We start from the raw sequence: 18,606 nt of genomic DNA on the forward strand, positions 1-18,606 counted from the left end.
CTCTGCTGCCCAGGCTGGAGTGCAGTGGCACAATCTTGGCTCACAGCAAGCTCCGCCTCCCGGGCTCACGCAATTCTCCTGCCTCAGCCTCCCGAGTAGCTGGGACTACAGGCGCCCGCCACCGCGCCCGGCTAATTTTTTGTATTTTTAGTAGAGACGGGGTTTCATCGTGTTAGCCAGGATGGCCTCAATCTCCTGAACTCATGATCCACCTGCCTCAGTCTCCCAAAGTGCTGGGATTACAGGCGGCCACCGCGGCTGGCCAATAGTAAGCAGCTTTTCTAAATGGTTTGGATCACATACCCTTTCCCGTCCGCGGGGTGTCTCTCGAGATGAAGTTCTATGGAAGTGCTTTTTAGGGCACTTTGCAAAACCTTGAGTAGGTCCTTCTTGTGGTCTGGTCCCAGCTTTCTCCTCAGTCCTCAACTCCCTGTTGCTATATTTTCTCAGTTATAAGGTTTCCTAGCTTTACCTTCTTTCTTCATTCTAAATTATAAGCTGCTGTCGGATTTATATTTCTAAACCTTGGCTCCAAACACTTTACCCTGCTGCTCATGAGTGAAACTGAATTTCCTTCCCTCTTCATACTAAAATAATTCCAGATGAGCCAAAGGCTTAAGTGGTGTAAAAAAAAAAGAAAGACTATAAAATCAGTGGAAGAAAACATAGCTGAATTAATTGAAAATTTTGTGGTGACAGGCTGGGCGTGGTGGCTCACGCCTGTAATCTCAGCCTTTGGGAGGCCAAGGCGGGTGGATCACGAGTTCAGGAGATAGAGACCATCCTGGCTAACACGGTGAAACCCCATCTCTACTAAAAATACAACAAATTAGCCAGGCGTGGTGGCGGGCGCCTGTGGTCCCAGCCACTTGGGAGGCTGAGGCAGGAGAATGGCATGAAGCCAGGAGGCGGAGCTTGCTGTGAGCCCGAGATCGCGCCACTGCACTCCAGCCTGGGTGACAGAGGGAGGCTCCGTCTCAAAACAAACAAAAAACCATTTGTAGTGACAACATTGCTTCTAAACAGGATGTTAAACTACAAAGCCATAAATACAACTTAGGAAAATTTGATGAAATAAAAATGAAAATCACTTATTGCCAGAAATAACGTAAGTCTCAACAAATTCTGACAAGACTTATAGTCAATGGCTGATTGACTTCCATAATAAAGGGGCTCATTTAAATCCATAAGCAAAGGACAAAATCATGGGCCCTTCATATTCATTTCTCCAGCAGTTTCATTGTTAAAATTTTCTTCTGAATATCATCACTTACAGACTCCAAGATAATTATAGAAGGATGTCTATTGCAGTATTGTTTGTACTAGTTAATAAAAATGGAAAAGATATTAATATCCATTATTTAGTAACTAGTTACATAAACTAACACAATGCAGTTAGTTTTTTAAAAAACAGTGGATCTATATTGCTGATATGAGCAGAACTCCAAGGAATGTTAATTGTGAAAGCATGAGTCCACTAAAAACAATTCTTATATATTTTTTTCCTGTAAAACGCCCAAGAAACTATTTATGGTGGGTATATTAGACAAATGAGAATCAGCGAACCAGTACTAGGGTAGAGATTTTACTTTTCATCCCTTTCAGAGTTGTGTGCCTATACTACCTTTCTTAAAAATTAAAAAAAGACAAGAGAAGAGGAAAATAAAACACCTGTATTTATTACAGATTATAAACTGAACCGCTTATTTTGCTTTTATAGGGTACTTGGGCCTCTGACTCAAATCTGTTTTTTACAACTTTATTTCTCATTATATGTTCTTCCCTCAATCTCTGGATGGATTGAAATGCATGCTCGGCACCACACCACTCTAGACATTTTGGGTCTCCTTCTCTCCTTCACTATTTTTTTTTTTTTTTTTTTTTGAGATGGAGTCTTGCTCTTTTGTCCAGGCTGGAGTGCAGTGGCATGATCTTGGCTCACTGCAAGCTCTGCCTCCCGAGTTCATGCTATTCTCCTGCCTCCACCTCCTGAGTAGCTGGGACTACAGGCACCCGCCACCATGCCCAGCTAATTTTTTTTTTTTTTTTTTTTGTATTTTTAGTAGAGACTGGGGTTTCACTGTGTTAACCAGGATGGTCTCGATCTCCTGACCTTGTGATCCACCGGCCTCAGCCTTCCAAAGTGCTGGGATTACAGGCATGAGCCACCACGCCGGGCTCCCAGATTCACTTCTGTTGGGACACTTCTGTCTTGGACTTCGTGGTATATTTCTGGGTTGCCTGCTGCCCCTTAGGTGAAGAAGAGCAGGATCTGGGATGAATGCACTTTGTAACCTCCTGGAGTGCTCAGCACGGAGCCATGCTCAGAAATGGCCAGAAGCTGTTTGTGGCACATTAGCATGCCTGACAGATGCAGCATCGAGGGAGACTTGATGACCCGTGGTGTCAGTGAGCAAGAGTAGAAACAAGGGCTGTCACACATAGTCATTAGGAAGGGAAGTGGGTGCAACATTTTTAGAGGACTGATGACTGGCTGTTAGTTTTGCTCAGCATATATATGTGTGTGTGTGTATATATATATATATGTACTGCTGTGTGTTTGGAATGGAGCAGGACACTCAGGCCATGAATGCATAACATCTTGATAATCAGTCTACGTCTGAGGCTGAGGGACTCCTTCAGGTCCAAATGGCAGAATTGGTGACTGCCCCAGAATAGAGGCACTGTCTCTGGACTCCTGGCTTCATTCTCCTCACCGAGTACCACACTACTACAAGAGCCTCATTGTGTCTGAAGCTCCCAGTGAACAAGGTTAAAGTCCACCCATTCAGGTGTCACTCATCATTTGTATAATCTGGGAGTTGCATTCCTGAGTGGCCGACCCCTTTTCAGAAGCTGCCTAGTTGAGATGTCACTTCTGTGACAGTGAGGCACTTAGGCTCCGAGAGAAAATCACAATGTGCTCCCCCTCTCTCAAATTTTCCCTAACAATTAACACGGCACTAACTTGACACCCTCTTTCCTTGTTTGGCTTTGTAAACCCCGGTCCCTTTTCCTATTAATTCCAGACATCAATATTTTCTTTCACACAACTGCCACCATTCACGCATGGAACAGTTTGAACATTATGTAGTTGTCAAAATGCCTGGGGATTACCCAGTATGCCTTGCCTGTGAGAAACTGACACCACCGAGGCCTAGTTTTGAGATGATTATTTTGAGAGTACGCTGACAAGCATGAAGACCTGATCCCAGAGTGGTAATTTCATTTAATTAAAGGCCTCTTTTTATTATAGTTTTCCCCCACTTTTTGATGTATATATATATGTGTATATATATATATGTATATATATGTATATGTATATACATATATATATATCAGAATGATTGTGTAAGTCGGCCTCCCCAGAGGTGTTCTCTTTTGCTGTAAGAGGGAGGGGGTGGGCGGATCGCACTGTCACTAGTGAGCATTTCACTGAATGGCTGTGAATGCGTTCATTTTTACTGTTCTTCTCAGAACTGCCCCTGAACACAACATGTGTGTGTGTGTGTGCATGCGTCCACATGTGCATGTCCAAGTTTAAAATAAAGACTGATGGGCTTCTACTCCTATGTTATCAAACTTAAAATGTGAGATTTGACTATGTATATGTGTATATTCGCAGCTGATTTAATTTTTGTTTAAAGTTAGTACCCTTGCAATACTGGAAGGGTGACTTCTCAAAATTGTGCCTTTACTTAGTCTAGTAAGGCTTTAAACCATGGCTGCTATTTTACTTCATAGCGATGTTAATTTCAGTTCAAATACCTGGGAAATGTAGTGCATTGCATTTTCAGTAATATTTAGTACTGGAGCTAAATAGAAATATTAAAAGGAGCTGAAAAAATAAAAGATGGAAGTGATAATGCATGATGGATACTAATGATTTGATAAATGTTGTGACAGAGTAGCCTAAGTAACTTTTGATATAATATTGTTAGACTATATTGGCTTGAGGTTGATATCAGCAATTCATTTCAATAAATATTCTGGGGACCTACCTTGGGTACTGTCCAAGGCACAGGGGAGATATCAGTGAACAGACTGGGGCTGTTGGTCTTTTTATGCTTAGTCACTGTGCCGTGTTTCAAAATTAACTATAGTATCATAACTCCCCAAGTTAGATTTTCTTTCTTTGTAGCGTTATCAGCTGGCCTTCATTTATTTCCTCATTAAGGAGATTGCTCATTCATTTGCGCCTTCTTCACCCACTGTTCACTAGGTAGTAATGAACAAGTGTATTCCAAGCATTGTAGCCTGAGACGCACATGCATGTAACACACACACAATACATAATTCATGTATTATGTTTGGGGCATTTTTTTTTTAACTTTGATTGATCTGAAAAGCGTGGAGGAGGGTCTGCCATCAGCCCTTCTTTTTGCTTTGGGCAGAGTAACTGGAGGGACATTATTAATTTTTTTTTTTTTTTTTACGGAGTCTCGCTCTATCGCCCAGGCTGGAGCGCAGTGGCGCGATCTCAGCTCACTGCGAGCTCCACCTCCCGGATTCACGCCATTCTCCTGCCTCAGCCTCCCCAGTAGCTGGGACTACGGGCGCCCGCCACCATGCCTGGCTAATTTTTTTGTATTGTTAGTAGAGATGGGTTTTCACCTTGTTAGCCAGGATGGCCTCGATCTCCTGATCTCGTGAATCCGCCCAGCTCGGCCTCCCAAAGTGCTGGGATTACAGGCGTGAGCCACTGTGCCCGGCCCTTTTGGCATCTGTTTCAAAGTTCCCAGGGAGGAGCCGGGCGGATCAGCGGTGTCGGTGCTGCGGCCAGGTGAGGCCCTGGCTGATGTGGAGTTCAGCTGGCCTGGTGGAGACAATGTTGGCTGCTTTAGTGCAGGGGTGGGGAGGCAGCAAAGAATGGCAACTTTGTCAATTTAATCCCTATGCCTCCAGTTTCACTTGTAGCCCCATTGTGCCTTGTTTTGAGCCAGTGATTCCAGAGATTTATTTATTATGATTATATTTTCAAGTACAGGATTCTGTTGAATCAGCCATCTGGCGAAATGTTTGAAACTGATTTCTTTCACTTTTCATTGACTTGCTGCGGTTCCTAGGAGGGGCGGCTTCTCTCCAGGACTTCTGACCCTGTTAGCTGGTGCTGGTGGATTTTACTTCTTGAATTTTTGCGAGTAGTATAGGGGTGACCTACCCACAATGAAACAAAAAAAAATGTTCAAGAAGCCCATTTATATTCTACCACTAAAGGGAAAAAAGAATCATTCATTTACCCCAAATTGTTTTATGTCTCCCTCCATCCTCCACCTTTGAGGCCTTTAATCTCTGTGCAGGGAGACATTAGCCTGGGGAGTGGGGAAAGGATCTTTATTTAGTGAAGGTCCCAGGCTTTTACATGTATTTTTAAATTCTGTCTTGTTTCCTTTTTCTTTTAAAGGCACAAGTGATCCTTATGTGAAATTTAAGCTGACTGGGAAGGTGCTGTACAAAAGTAAAGTCATATATAAGAACTTGAACCCAGTTTGGGATGAGATAGTTGTATTGCCAGTACAAAGCCTTGATCAAAAGCTACATGTGAAGGTAATCACAGACGGCTTTTAAATCTGCTCCTTTATTAAAAACATTTCTCAGCAGTTTCTCATGTCCTCTTAGAAGTGAACTTGCCAAAATTAATTATTTTATTAGGCCAGATTTAAAATGTTAATATAGGAGAAATTCCTTATACTGTTTGTTGAAACTCTATGCTTCTCTTCAATGAGATGTACTCCAGTGAAAATCAGAGTGAAAATAATATCTATATATATACATTGATTGTATTTAAATCTACCAAATGTGGAAGAATTATTACTGGTAGTGCCGTGGCGACAAGTACTAAAGCCTTTCTCATTAGGAATATCTTTATACTTAACAGAGCTTCAAGCCACCAGTTGTAAGCACCAATTGCTACAACATCTGGGTTAAAACTGCATGAGTTGAGTGCAGGATGAGATTGCTATAGAAAATTTAGCAAATTTCTATTTAATTGGCAGATCTGCTCACTGTGGAAAATGCTAAATTTTAATGACAGGCTATTTAAACTACAGAGCGTGGTCCATTGTGCATAACATTTCAATGGGTATAAATACTGCCTTAAAAGAAATTGTTGCTGTTATTTTGATCATAGTAGGCAAAGTGGGCAAGATTGAATAATTTTGTTCTCTGCATTGGCTTGACTAAATTTCTCTTTAACTATACTATGCAAAGTATTTCAGGATCTGAAAGAGTGATTTCAAAATTTCCAACCTATTGCATTTGTTAATAATTTGATAAACTCGGTTGTTTTACTATAATAATGTGTTATTGACCTCTGCCCTCTTTGTAGGTATATGATTGAGATTTAACCACATCTGATTTCATGGGTCCTGCATTTGTCATTCTCAGTGATCTTGAGCTTAACAGGTACCGTAGTTTTACTTTGTAATTGTTATTGATGAATTTTAGAGGGAACTCATGATAATGTTAAATGGTGCTGTTGAGGTCAAATGACAAAAACATCATATCTGAACAAATGAAAGAGAGCTTTAAAGTGTTATAACTCTCAGTGTATTTTTAAGGATTTTTGCTTTCTAGGTGCCAAATATATTTGTCAGATGTTAAGTATTTTATAATGCAAAGTGTGTATTGGATTTCATACTTTCATTTGTTAATACTCAGTTTCATTAACCTAACTTAAAATTAAAACAAGTGTTTACATTTTATTTGGGTGGTAGGGGAGGGGGGTCAGTTAACCAACTGTTGAATTAAACAATGCCAAACAGGTTCTCTACCCTGAATATAATTGTTTTATTTTCACTAAATTTTGTGCTTTCTTAACATTGTGTCTAATCCTTATTCAGAGGTAGGAGACTTTTACCATAAGCTCCTGATGCGTGTAGGTCAATACAATCCTGTAATACATGGTAGCATTATTTGTTGCTTTTTGCTTTTAGAACAACTGAACATATTTTAAAACTGGAAGATCCAAACAGTTTAGAAGATGACATGGGAGTGATCATCTTAAATTTGAACCTAGTGGTAAAACAGGGTGATTTCAAGAGACATGTGAGTATCTTTTGAAACGGCTCATTTTGTCCTGTGTAAGCAGCTCATTGCAAGTGTCCTTTGATAGCTAGCAGATGACTGATTATTTTTGCAATTATTTTAGGGGGGTGAAACATATTATGGAGTCTTAAAATATCTGTTTTTTAATACAGTGCTATTTTTTGAAGCACTGGAAAGGAAACTCGTTAAGGAATTATTTCTTTTGTGTTATTAAGATGATCGGGCATACATTTGCAGCATTTTGATTTCTTCTTTCTTTTTTTACTTTTAGCTACCAAGTTTTCCATTGGGAGTTCTTTTGAGAAGATACAAATTTTAATGTTCACTGGTCTAGTACATGGAAATTTCTAGTTGATATAGTACCTATCAAAGATGTCTGTAACATCAGTGAAGCATTAGATTTTGTCACAATATGATTGGGACTCTTCTTATGAGCAAAAATGTGGATACAAATCATAATCTTATTTTATTTGGGATTATATTTTATAATTCTAAGGCTATACTAGAACAAAAGCATCTTTGATTATGACTTATTTGAAAAGTATTTTTAAAGCCAATTAAAGTACCTGCTTTTTAAGATGTGTTATAATTTAGCATGTTTATAGTCCAATGTAAAAATATAAAACCTATTTATAATTAGGTCTCCAGTAATGCCTCTTGAATTGAGGCAGTGGGGTGGATGGGGAGAATATTTTTCATTTTGACATCACTTAACGCTTTTAGTTGTAGTTTTTCATGATGAAAATCATGACTGATTTACTAGTAAACTCATAGAAGATAGGTTAAAGCAGTAGGAAAACTGTAGTGTGACTTTTCAATTGCCTTTTCAAAGACTCAACTAAATATCTGCTATTTTTAATTTGAATTCCTTTTATTACTTGTTTTTCAAAAGTGGCATTGTTGACACTTGGGACCTCATTAAAAGAGATTTTAGTGTTAAAATGTCTTAAATTAATGTTGAAAATAAAAGCATTTTTTCTCATTCCACCTAAAGAAGGAGGGATTTTCTTTAGCTTCTTAGTCTTGACAGCATTGCTGCTGCATCTATGACTCTGGGTTCAGTGTCAGTGTGTACAGTAGGTGACCGGTGACTTCAGCTGGGGGCCAGGTTATAGCACGTAATGTAAATAGGTATCATTTGTCATGTGGTTGACAACTTGCCAGCTGTTATCTTCAAAAAATTTCTTATATATTCAAGTGAGGTTTCTAAAGGTAATTGATTTCTCCATGAAAATAGCTGCATATTCAAATGACTGCCTTTGTGAATTTTTCTATAGCATATTAGATTATGTTTAACAGTAATATTTACACTTAAAAGATATTCAATATTGCCAAAATTTGGAGTTTTAACATAATGCCATTTTAGTTTCAATTTATTTCAAATTGCAGAATAGTTAATACTAGATACAGCTTGGAGTTGATTTTGTAAAAGATCTCAAAGAGACTATCTTTTCAGGGCTTAAGAACACCACAGTTTCCTCTTAATGTGGGCCTGGTTTCCTCTGACTCCCTCACCTCTCATGTTGAAGACTTTGTCAGAATATCTGTGCTGTCCGCTCACTCGTGTGCTTCCTTATTTTCTTTGGTCTTTGTCTGGCAGAAGCCTAGTATACAATATATTGATAATATATATACACACAAATGTATTTTTATCCCCATATATATACACACACACACATATTTATGTCCATATATATATACACACACATATATATTTATCTCCATATATACACACATATTTATCTCCTATATATACACACGTATTTATCTTCATATATATACATATGTACGTATTTATCTCCATATATACACATATATTTATATATACAAACATATATTTATCTCCATATATACATACACATACACATATATTTATCTCCATAAATGTGGATATGGAGATAAATATATATGTATGTGTATATATATGGACACATGTATATACACATCCATATATACATATATACACACATATATGAATACATATATATACACATATGGAGATAAATGTATATTATATATATATAATGGAAATATAGAAAACTCTGCCTAGTCTTTCCTGTTCTGATTGGTAGTTTTTTTTCCATTTATATATTTGATCAAAGAAAATTAATTGAGGAACACTTTATTCTGGGCCATGTGTGGTTATTCAGCTAACAGTGCACATTGTGAGCCCTTGGGGTATAATAGATTATCAGATTCTTAGTTCTTTTCATTTAGTTTGAGTTAATCATTAAAACATTTTTATATTGGTGATTTTAAGTGAGAATGACTAGCACTTGGGACTGGAAATCAGTAGATTATTTGAATGAGATAATTTGTTTATAAATTTCCATTATAATTTAAACTCTGGTTCAGAGATTTCTGTTTAGATTCTCAGCTCTTTATCCATTTTTCTTCCAATCATCTTTGAGGTAGGCTTTGTTGCTTTAGAACCAAGCTGACAAAAATCTCAGTATGTGCAAAATGTTTATGAATTTACCCTTGTGTCCAGGGACTTAAATGTATATGAGAATGGTGCAGGCAGAAGGGAAGACACTGGCTGGAAGGCTGACAGTTCTGTGTTTTTGCATAGCAAAAATTAAAAAAATAGTAGCTAAAATTATGAGCTCTATTCTCAGACTGCCTGGGTTTGAATCCTAGCTCCACCAGTGGTCTGGTGAATGAAAAGAATTATTTAAACTCTCTAAGCTGTAACTTCCTCATATGTGAAACAAGGATAAAAAGGGTGTCTGTTTTATAGGGTTGTGAAGATTGAAATTATCAAATATGGTGCTTGGAATTGGGTAGAAACACTCAATATATGGTAGTTGGTAGCACTGTAGGAAGTGAATAGGAATAGTCATTTTCCGTTAATTTCTTTACATGCTTTATCTTGTATAGTTGTTATAAAAAATCAAGTAAGGCCAGGCGCAGTGGCTCATGCCTGTAATCCCAGCACTTTGGGAGGCCGAGGTGGGGGGATCACGAGGTCAGGAGATCAAGACCATCCTGGCTAACATGGTGAAACCCCGTCTCTACTAAAAAATACAAAAAATTAGCCGGGCGTGGTGGCGGGCACCTGTAGTCCCAGCTACTCGGGAGGCTGAGGCAGGAGAATGGCGTGAACCCGGGAGGTGGAGCTTGCAGTGAGCCGAGATTGAGACACTGCACTCCAGCCTGGGCGACAGAGCAAGACTCCATCTCAAAAAGAAAAAAAAATCAAATGAGTTACTATCCGTCAAAGGGCCCTAAATGGCCCTGTGTACCTGAAAGATGGTAATTAATTTTGGTGATTGGTTTGGGTGAAAAGATCTGTCACTGTTCCGGGAAAATACGCAAAAAACCCCCCCACCAAAAACCTTGATATTAATATCCAGTAGCACCACTGCACTCCAGCCTGGGCGACAGAGCGAGACTCCGTCTCAAAAAAAAAAAAAAAAAAAAAAAGTTTCTGTAACCACCCAAAGCAGTGAAGTTTCCCAGAATGCTTTGGTGGAGCCTGACAAAGCAGTGTTTTCTCATTTATTGATTCTGCCGCTGCACTGAAACACTGGTACTGCACAACCATAACCATCTTTAGTTAGGGCGCTTTGGTCTGTGGAAGAGCACTGGCAGTTTGTGGAAGAACATAAAGGCTAGAAAGAAAAATAGTGAGCTGGGAGAATAGTGGCATCTAGGGAGGACAGGAGAGGTTATGGAAGAATGGCCAAAGGAATGAGGAGGGATAGAAAAAATGTTGACGGCCTGGATAAAGTCATCAAAAATATGAAGGGAACAGAAGATCCCGGAGAGCAGTATTTATATGTACACTTCAGAGCTGTGTGTTAGAACTGAGCTGTTTGTCTTTTTTTGCCATCATGGTAGTTTCGCGAATTTGACTTCAGTGCACTGGGTGCAGGGACGTAATACATGCCCATCCTGAGTGTACATATTTAATAAAATCCTAGATAAATAAAGTTCACTTTATTTACTTTTGAAAGCTACTTATGCTCTTATTCAAGGTATGCAAGTTACATTTTGCTAGAAATTTCAATTATGTTGACTTTTTGCTTCTGAGAATGTGCAGTTTTAAAGAGAAAAGTCAGGTGGTGTCTAATTTGGCTTATGGAAATGGAGACTTTATAGACACTTGATTAACAATTTGTAAAATTGTTAAAAGACCCTGGTCGGCCTATCTTTTGGTATTTTTAAACTATAAGGTTCTAGTTCAGGATTTCCACATTGTATTTAATATTATGTAATAATTTGACATACGGAAGGTTACTTAGCTATGAGTATTGAAAATTTTACTCGTCCTAAGTAATGTATTACCTAAAAATATCATTGGCTTTTTCTTATAATAACTTAGAATCTAGAATCTTTTTCTTATAATAACTTTAGGTAACTGCTTCTTAATGCCATAAATTTATGATTTTGCATCACCCAAAAGGTTCCTGAATGGCCTTTGTAGATTATTTTTTCAACTGTTTTCATTTTTATTTTATTTTATTTTATTTTATTTATTTTTATTTTTATTATTATTATTATTGTTATTATTGTACTTTAGGTTTTATGGTACATGTGCGCAATGTGCAGGTAAGTTACATATGTGTACATGTGCCATGCTGGTGTGCTGCACCCACTAACTCGTCATCTAGCATTAGGTATATCTCCCAATGCTATCCCTCCCCCCTCCCCCACTGTTTTCTAACTATTCTGTCCTGGATTTCAACATAGTAAATACAATGAGATTGTCTTTAAAAATAGGTTCAGGTTTCACCCAAAAGCTTTTTAAAATGGGCATTTAAATAAGAATTGGGAATTTGATTTAATAGGGTTGAGTTAGACACCTAGTTCTCTTTATGTATTTACTATATACAATCTTTGGTGTGACTAGATCTGTTTCCAAACCTTATTTCTGTCTTTTCTAATTTGTGTAACAATTAGAGAGCTAAAAAATATTAACAATGGTTATTTATCTCACATCAAATAGTCTAATATAAAGAAAAAAAAGCAATGATAAAAAATGGCTTTGACAAATTACTGATTGTGTTCAGAAACTTTGCACATATTCTCTCTCTCTCACACACACACACACACCACACCCCTTGGCTATTATTTGGGTGTGTATAGGTGTTGTCTCTGACTACAATGGCTATTTGGTTATGGATTTTCTTTACTTTAGATGCATTTTCACTGAGATAAGTACATACTCTTACATAACCTCTCTTTTGACCACTGTTGTGTGTATCAATATGTCTGCTGTCTAAAGTAAGAAACATGACCTATACTAGCGTAACTTTTTTTTCTGTATGAAATTAATTAACTAGTAGTGCCCATTGTTGGCCTGTTTGGTTTTATATTGTTTTATTCTGGTTCCTCTCTGTTATTGCAAAGGCTGACCTCTGCAAGCTACATTCTCTAGGCACTCCTATCACCAGGTCTCCACCTGGCTACGTGCAATGAGAGGACAGTCATAGAATTTGGAGGGACTCAATCATGCTTCCCCTCTCCCTCTCCCCCTTCCCATCTCTCCTTCTCCCTTCCTACTCCCTCCTCCCCCTCCCCTCCCCTCTCGCCCTCCTACTCCCCCTCCCCTCCTATGCTCCCTCTCCTCCTTCCCCTTCTCCCTCTCCCCTTCTCCCTTCCCCCTCCCCCTTACCCTCTCCCCCCTCCCTCCCTTCTCTCCCTCTTCCCCTCCTCTCTCTCCTGAATGGCCTTTGTAGATTCTTTCCCTCTCCCCCTCACCCCTCCCCCTTCCCCTCTCTCCCCTACTCCTCTCTCCTCCTCCCCTTCCCTTCTCTTCCCCTCCCTTCTCTCCCTCTTCCCCTCCCGTCTCTCCCTCTTCCCTTCTCCTCTCTCCCTCTTCCCCTCCCCTCTCTCCCTCTTCCCCTCCCCTCTCTCCCTCTTCCCCTCCCCTCTCTCCCTCTTCCCCTCCCCTCTCTCCCTCTTCCCCTCCCCTCTCTCCCTCTTCCCCTCCCCTCTCTCCCTCTTCCCCTCCCCTCTCTCCCTCTTCCCCTCCCCTCTCTCCCTCTTCCCCTCCCCTCTCTCCCTCTTCCCCTCCCCTCTCCCTCTTCCCCTCCCCTCTCCCTCTTCCCCTCCCCTCTCCCTCTTCCCCTCCCCTCTCTCCCTCTTCCCCTCCCCTCTCTCCCTCTTCCCCTCCCGTCTTCCCCCACCACTTCTCCTCTCCCTCCTCTCTCCTCTCTCCTCTCTCTCTGTCGCCCCCTCTCTCAAATGAACTGTTCTGTGTCCAGAGTCCAGGTGGCAACCAGGAGGAAGTTTTCTGATTGCTTTGTCTGTAGTCATGTATTTTGGGGTTGAAAAGGAGCTACTCAAAGATGCCACTTCTGTCGTCTTCTAGGTAAATGCACTCTCTCACTGTCCCACTTTCTCTAATTGAACTCACATGTCTTATTTCTGTGTCAGCCCAGGAAGTAGTATAAGAAAAACCCTCTTGCAGGAGGAAATATGGTCCATTTGAGGGATTAAAAGAAGTGTGTTGTATCTGGAATTATTCCTCAATTAATAAAGTGCTTTTTGTTTGTTGTACTGTTTTTTTGTTTTCATACATTCTTAACTGAATTCAAATGCCCACTCCTAGTAACAACTTTTGCCTTTTTATTTTCTTGGTTAAACTCAAAGGACTGGAGACTTGCATACTCAAAACAGCCACATTTGTCTATGTGCTTATACACCTATCACTGTTTGCTTGTCTGTTTTCCATCTATGATCTAATGTAGCTAATCTATCTACCTGTCTCTATCTGTCATCTACCTCTATTTCATCTGTCATCAATCAATCAATCTAAATGTGGCACCGCACTGACCCACTGCTGAATGTCTTAACCTTGATCCTTCTGATGTCTTATTATGAAGTCGAGGTCAGTGTTAACCTGGACAGAATGACTTCTAGAGGCTTTTCTCCTTCCAGGAAACTGTAGCCATGTTTAGGTGAAGCTATCAATTTATCAGAACTTTCAAAGCTTGTATGTACTCCATACCAGAGGGACAGAGGGACTGTCTTCCTTAACATCTCATCAAATCTCTCCTCTCAATTATGTTCGACTCAATTTTGCCCCAAAACCTCTCATTAAGCACATACTCTTGTGGTAGAACCTATCCTTGGATACGAAGATGAATTGGACTTAGTCATCAGAATTGATGAGCAGGTAGGAGAGATGAGAATTAGTGACGGGGGTATTCAAAGGGTGCAATGAGACCATTATCCTGGCCTTGCAGGTGGGTGGAGTGGGTTGGACGCTGGTCTCTGTGTTGGGCTCAGGGAAGCCCTCAGATGAGAAAAAGACTGGAATGAATCTCATCAAATGAGAAGGGGGATGACATGAATGGAAACATTTCAGGATAAAATAATGTGGCATATGGTAAGAGCTCCAAACTATTTATGTAGGGCTCTAAACAGCTTGCTTTCCAGTGTGTCCCCTGGACCAGCCACAGCTGGTAACAGTTAGAAATCCAACTCCTGGCTCCCATCTTAGACTTCTTCAATCAGAAACTCTGGGAATGAGATGTAGCCATTTTTGAACAAGCCCTCCAGGTGACTGTCAAGCATCTTCAAGTTTGAGAAGCACTGGGAAGTACTAGGATGTAAAGAAAGATGCTGGGAATCATAGGAGAAAAAGCAGGAGATGTAAGGAAGGGCAGGCCTTGGAGGCCATGGCTCTGGCTCCTAACCCTAAAGTGATGGAGGTGGGCTGGGATTAAGGTGAGGCAAGTGAGGTGCTCTAGGTGCAAAACATAAAAAGGCATCCGGGGCCGGGCACGATGCCTCATACCTGTAATCATAACCTCAGCACTGTGGGAGGCTGAGTCAGGTGGATCCCTTGAGGTCACGAGTTCAAGAACAGCCTGGCCAACATGATGAAATCCCGTCCCTACTAAAAATACGAAAACTTAGACTGATGTGGTGGTGCATTCCTGTAGTCCCAGCTACTTGGGAGGCTGAGGCAGGAGAATTGCTTGAACCTGGGAGGCAGAGGTTGCAGTGAGCCAAGAATCTTGCCACTGCACCCCAGCCTGGGTGACAGAGGGAGACTCCGTCCAAAAAAATAATAATAATAAAAAATAAAAATAAAAAGCATCCAGGCTGAGGAAGCAGCCCTGCACTTGCAGAACCTGGAGGATGAGCCCCGTGCCTCACTGCTTCACATGACTCCCAGCCCTGGATAGGGGTGCTTATAAAGTATTTTATAGACATAGAAAAATAGAGAAGTGAAGGCTAGCAGGATTATACAAGTAAATCAAGAAATGCAAGATAATTAATCTATACTGCACATGAGCCCAACATTTAACTTTAGCTTCCTACAGGTCATGGCAAAAAGAAAATCCTGTTGAATCACATTGCCTTTGTTGTGTTGTTTTATCTCTTCACATATATATTTTTCAAATAGTAGGAAATGCATTAGAAGCATTTTCCTGGTCCTAAAATCTGAGAGTCATTGGGTATGCAATTTTTAACTATTATTTTAAATCTTTTCTTAATCTAATTTTTAAGTACAAAAATTGAGTGAAAATTTTTATCTTATAATTTAAAAATATTAAATTTAATGCAAAGCTTTTATAGCTAATGTATTTGTACACACAGATTATTCATATTTCTGGAACTGATACTTTTTTTTTTTTGAAATGGAGTCTCGCTGTGTTGCCCAGGCTGGAGTGCAGTGGCTGGATCTCGGCTCACTGCAAGCTCCGCCTCCCGGGTTCAAGCCATTCTCCTCTCTCAGCCTCCCGAGTAGCTGGGACTACAGTCACCCGCCACCATGCCCTACTCATTTTTTTGTATTTTGAGTAGAGACGGGGTTTCACCGTGTCAGCCAGGATGGTCTCGATCTCCTGACCTCATGATCCACCCACCTTGGCCTCCCAAAGTGCTGGGATTACAGGCGTGAGCCACCGCACCTGGCCACTGATACTGTTTTCATCTACAAGTATAAATCGCCACTTCTGTGGACTTTTACATGTGGGAAATTTAAAAGGTTTTCTTTATATTCTCATGCAAGGATTTCTGTGTAGTTCTAGGAGAATTTATGCGTCCAATATCCTCTTCAGGTAATAGAGAGGAGCTGCAGAGAAGGATTTTCCCTAGGAGCCTGTTCTATGGATGCATGGATCTTCTCATGCAATAAAAGCTGTTGACAAGGAACAGTAGTTTTACATGTTGAAAAAGCTTGAAAGGAATATTTCAGTGAAACATTTTATAGGCTCAATGTTTTCTCTTAGTTTTCAAATCAGTGGTCAACATAGTTGGAATCTGACTTTACTACTCACTTTTCTTACAAAGTTGATTTTTTTAATGCATTTGTTTCCATTGACTACTCACTTTCCCACAATGACTTAGGAAAAACAATTAATGAGAGTGAAAATGGGATGTATTTGCACCGCAGGAACGCTGGTATGTTTATACTGCTGTCTCTGGGACTATGTATGGAGCACCAGTACATTATCTGGCACCTGGTGGGTATGCTCTGGTCCTGCCTTTTCTTACTGCCATCTTTATTGGTTGGCTGATTGGTATTTTGTTATATGCAAGAGAGTGTTTTGGAGAATTATACCGTGGGTATTGCTTGGCATAGTCAGTTCTGGAGTGCTGCCTACTTGAATGTAACCTTGCTTTTGATGGCCACAGGTGTGGCTCCAGCTCCTGACTTCATGCCCTGCTTTTAGGATTTCTTTCCTCTTAACCTCTCTGCCACTCTTCCTGGCCTGGGACAGATAAGAGGCACCAAGCTGACCTGTCCATCTTCCCTCAGTTTCCTTTGCAGCCATGCCAATTCACATCACTATCTCCCCAGCATGTCCCCAGGCCAAAAACATCAAATAATGCATGCCAGCAAACTGTAGTCCATTTCATGTATTCCAGCAATGACAGTACAGTCACTGTTTTTAGAGCCTATTCCTAGATCAGAAACTTATGAAGATTCTCTACCTGTTTGAATCCACCGGGTATAATTTTAGTCTTATTCCAAAGTTTCTTCCCTTTCTGCCTTGGGATTGAATGAATGAGAAGTAAATTAGTGTTTCCAAAGCTCTTTTACAGAAGTTAATATGTTTCTAAGTGGCACAGCACACCTTGTTTTCACTGTTAATAACTAGCCACGGTCTTAGATGGAAGTCGCCTTTTCTGTTTTAGAAGAATGGGTGGGGATTTGGTGAGGTGGGGGCTGAGAAAGAGAGAGCAGATGAATGAATCAACATAGAAATAGTGAAAGGTCTGATCCTTTGGAAGGAAGGAGGAAAATAACAAAACCTTGATGTACTGTATTGTATCCATTGTATCTGCTAAGAAATTAGGGTCAGGGCCCCGAAACATTCCACTATCCCCTGGTGTCTGTTTTAGTTCAGGTGGGGTGGGTTTCCCCTGAGATGGGTCATTTCCTTCTCTCCTTTCACAAGCCAGGCTGCATTAAGATGACAAATTTCATGTATAGGTTCGGGCACAGGCATGAAAACCTAAGCTATTCAGCTGAGCGAGTGCAGATGAGTCAATTTATTGTGGGGGGAAAAGGGGGCTGTTTGAAGAGCACAAAAGATTTTTGTGAGCCCAGCTCTGCAAGAAAGCACACATTACATGGCCCAGGCCCCACCCCCAACCCCAGACTCCCTGGTCTGAGGCCTCATCAAACCTATCAAGTGTGGAAGAGAAATGTTAAAGTAATTAAGAGACTTCTTTAAATTACACCCACCTCCTCCAGAATGTGTGGATCACAGATGAAACTTTATTTGAGAAATAACCTGGCTGGGTGTGGTGGCTCACGCCTGTAATCCCAGCACTTTGGGAGGCCGAGGCGGGTGGATCACGAGGTCAGGAGATTGAGACCATTCTGGCAAAACATGGTGAAACCCCGTCTCCACTAAAAAATACGAAAGAATTAGCTGGATGTGGTGGCAGGCGCCTGTGGTCCTAGCTTCTCGGGAGGCTGAGGCAGAAGAATGGCGTGAACCCGGGAGGCAGAGCTTGCAGTGAGCGCCACTGCACTCCAGCTTGGGCTCCAGAGCCAGACTCTGTCTCAAAAAAAAAAAAAAAAAAAAAAGAGAAATAACCTGATAGTAGTGTGCAGAAATATTTGGGGTGTAATAAGTAGAATAAAGTTCTTGTGTTCTTTTCTATCTGTGAACTCTGCAATAAATACTTCTGCCCTCCCTTTAGCAGGAGGGAAAAAATCTTGGACAGCAGAGAGCAAGTCCATCAGATCAAACATGACTGCGTTAAATGCTAAAATGTTCAAAGTCCGACTGTGATAGACAAAAGCTTTGATGGAAAGTGGATATTTCCCAGGGACATGACAAGCAAGAATACAGATGTGATGGTGTAATGCAACGAGTGTCTAGATCAGGAGCTCCAGCCAAGCTGCACCTGACACAGGCCTCAGCCTTGCCCTCCCATGCTGTTCCACCATATGGAACCCATCTCTAGGCCCCCTTAATAACCAGCTTTGGATTCCATTTTTACAGAGCTTATAGCGCTAAGTGGAGCTGTTTTATGGACAGGTTAGAAACCTTTCCAAGATAAACATCCAGTTTGAAATTAGGACATACCAAGCCGCAAAATTATTTTACGGCATATTTCATGGAAGTGCTGCCATTC

At 40.6% G+C, this 18,606-nt stretch overlaps 1 protein-coding gene across 1 annotated transcript in view; it reads left to right on the top strand.

Annotated features, from left to right (window-relative positions):
• LOC129014715 (multiple C2 and transmembrane domain-containing protein 2-like) overlaps positions 1–18,606 on the top strand; it is a 57,569-nt gene that overhangs the window by 6,973 nt on the left and 31,990 nt on the right. Inside the window, exons 2-4 of the mRNA XM_063653150.1 lie at positions 5,405–5,547; positions 6,329–6,405; positions 6,936–7,047. Of these exons, the coding sequence (XP_063509220.1) occupies positions 6,362–6,405; positions 6,936–7,047 (156 nt within the window). The 5' untranslated portion in view covers positions 5,405–5,547; positions 6,329–6,361. The remainder of the gene's footprint in view (positions 1–5,404; positions 5,548–6,328; positions 6,406–6,935; positions 7,048–18,606) is intronic.

The sequence above is a fragment of the Pongo pygmaeus genome, chromosome 16 (genome assembly GCF_028885625.2).
Source record: "Pongo pygmaeus isolate AG05252 chromosome 16, NHGRI_mPonPyg2-v2.0_pri, whole genome shotgun sequence".
In the NCBI taxonomy this organism is placed as follows: Eukaryota; Metazoa; Chordata; class Mammalia; order Primates; family Hominidae; genus Pongo; species Pongo pygmaeus.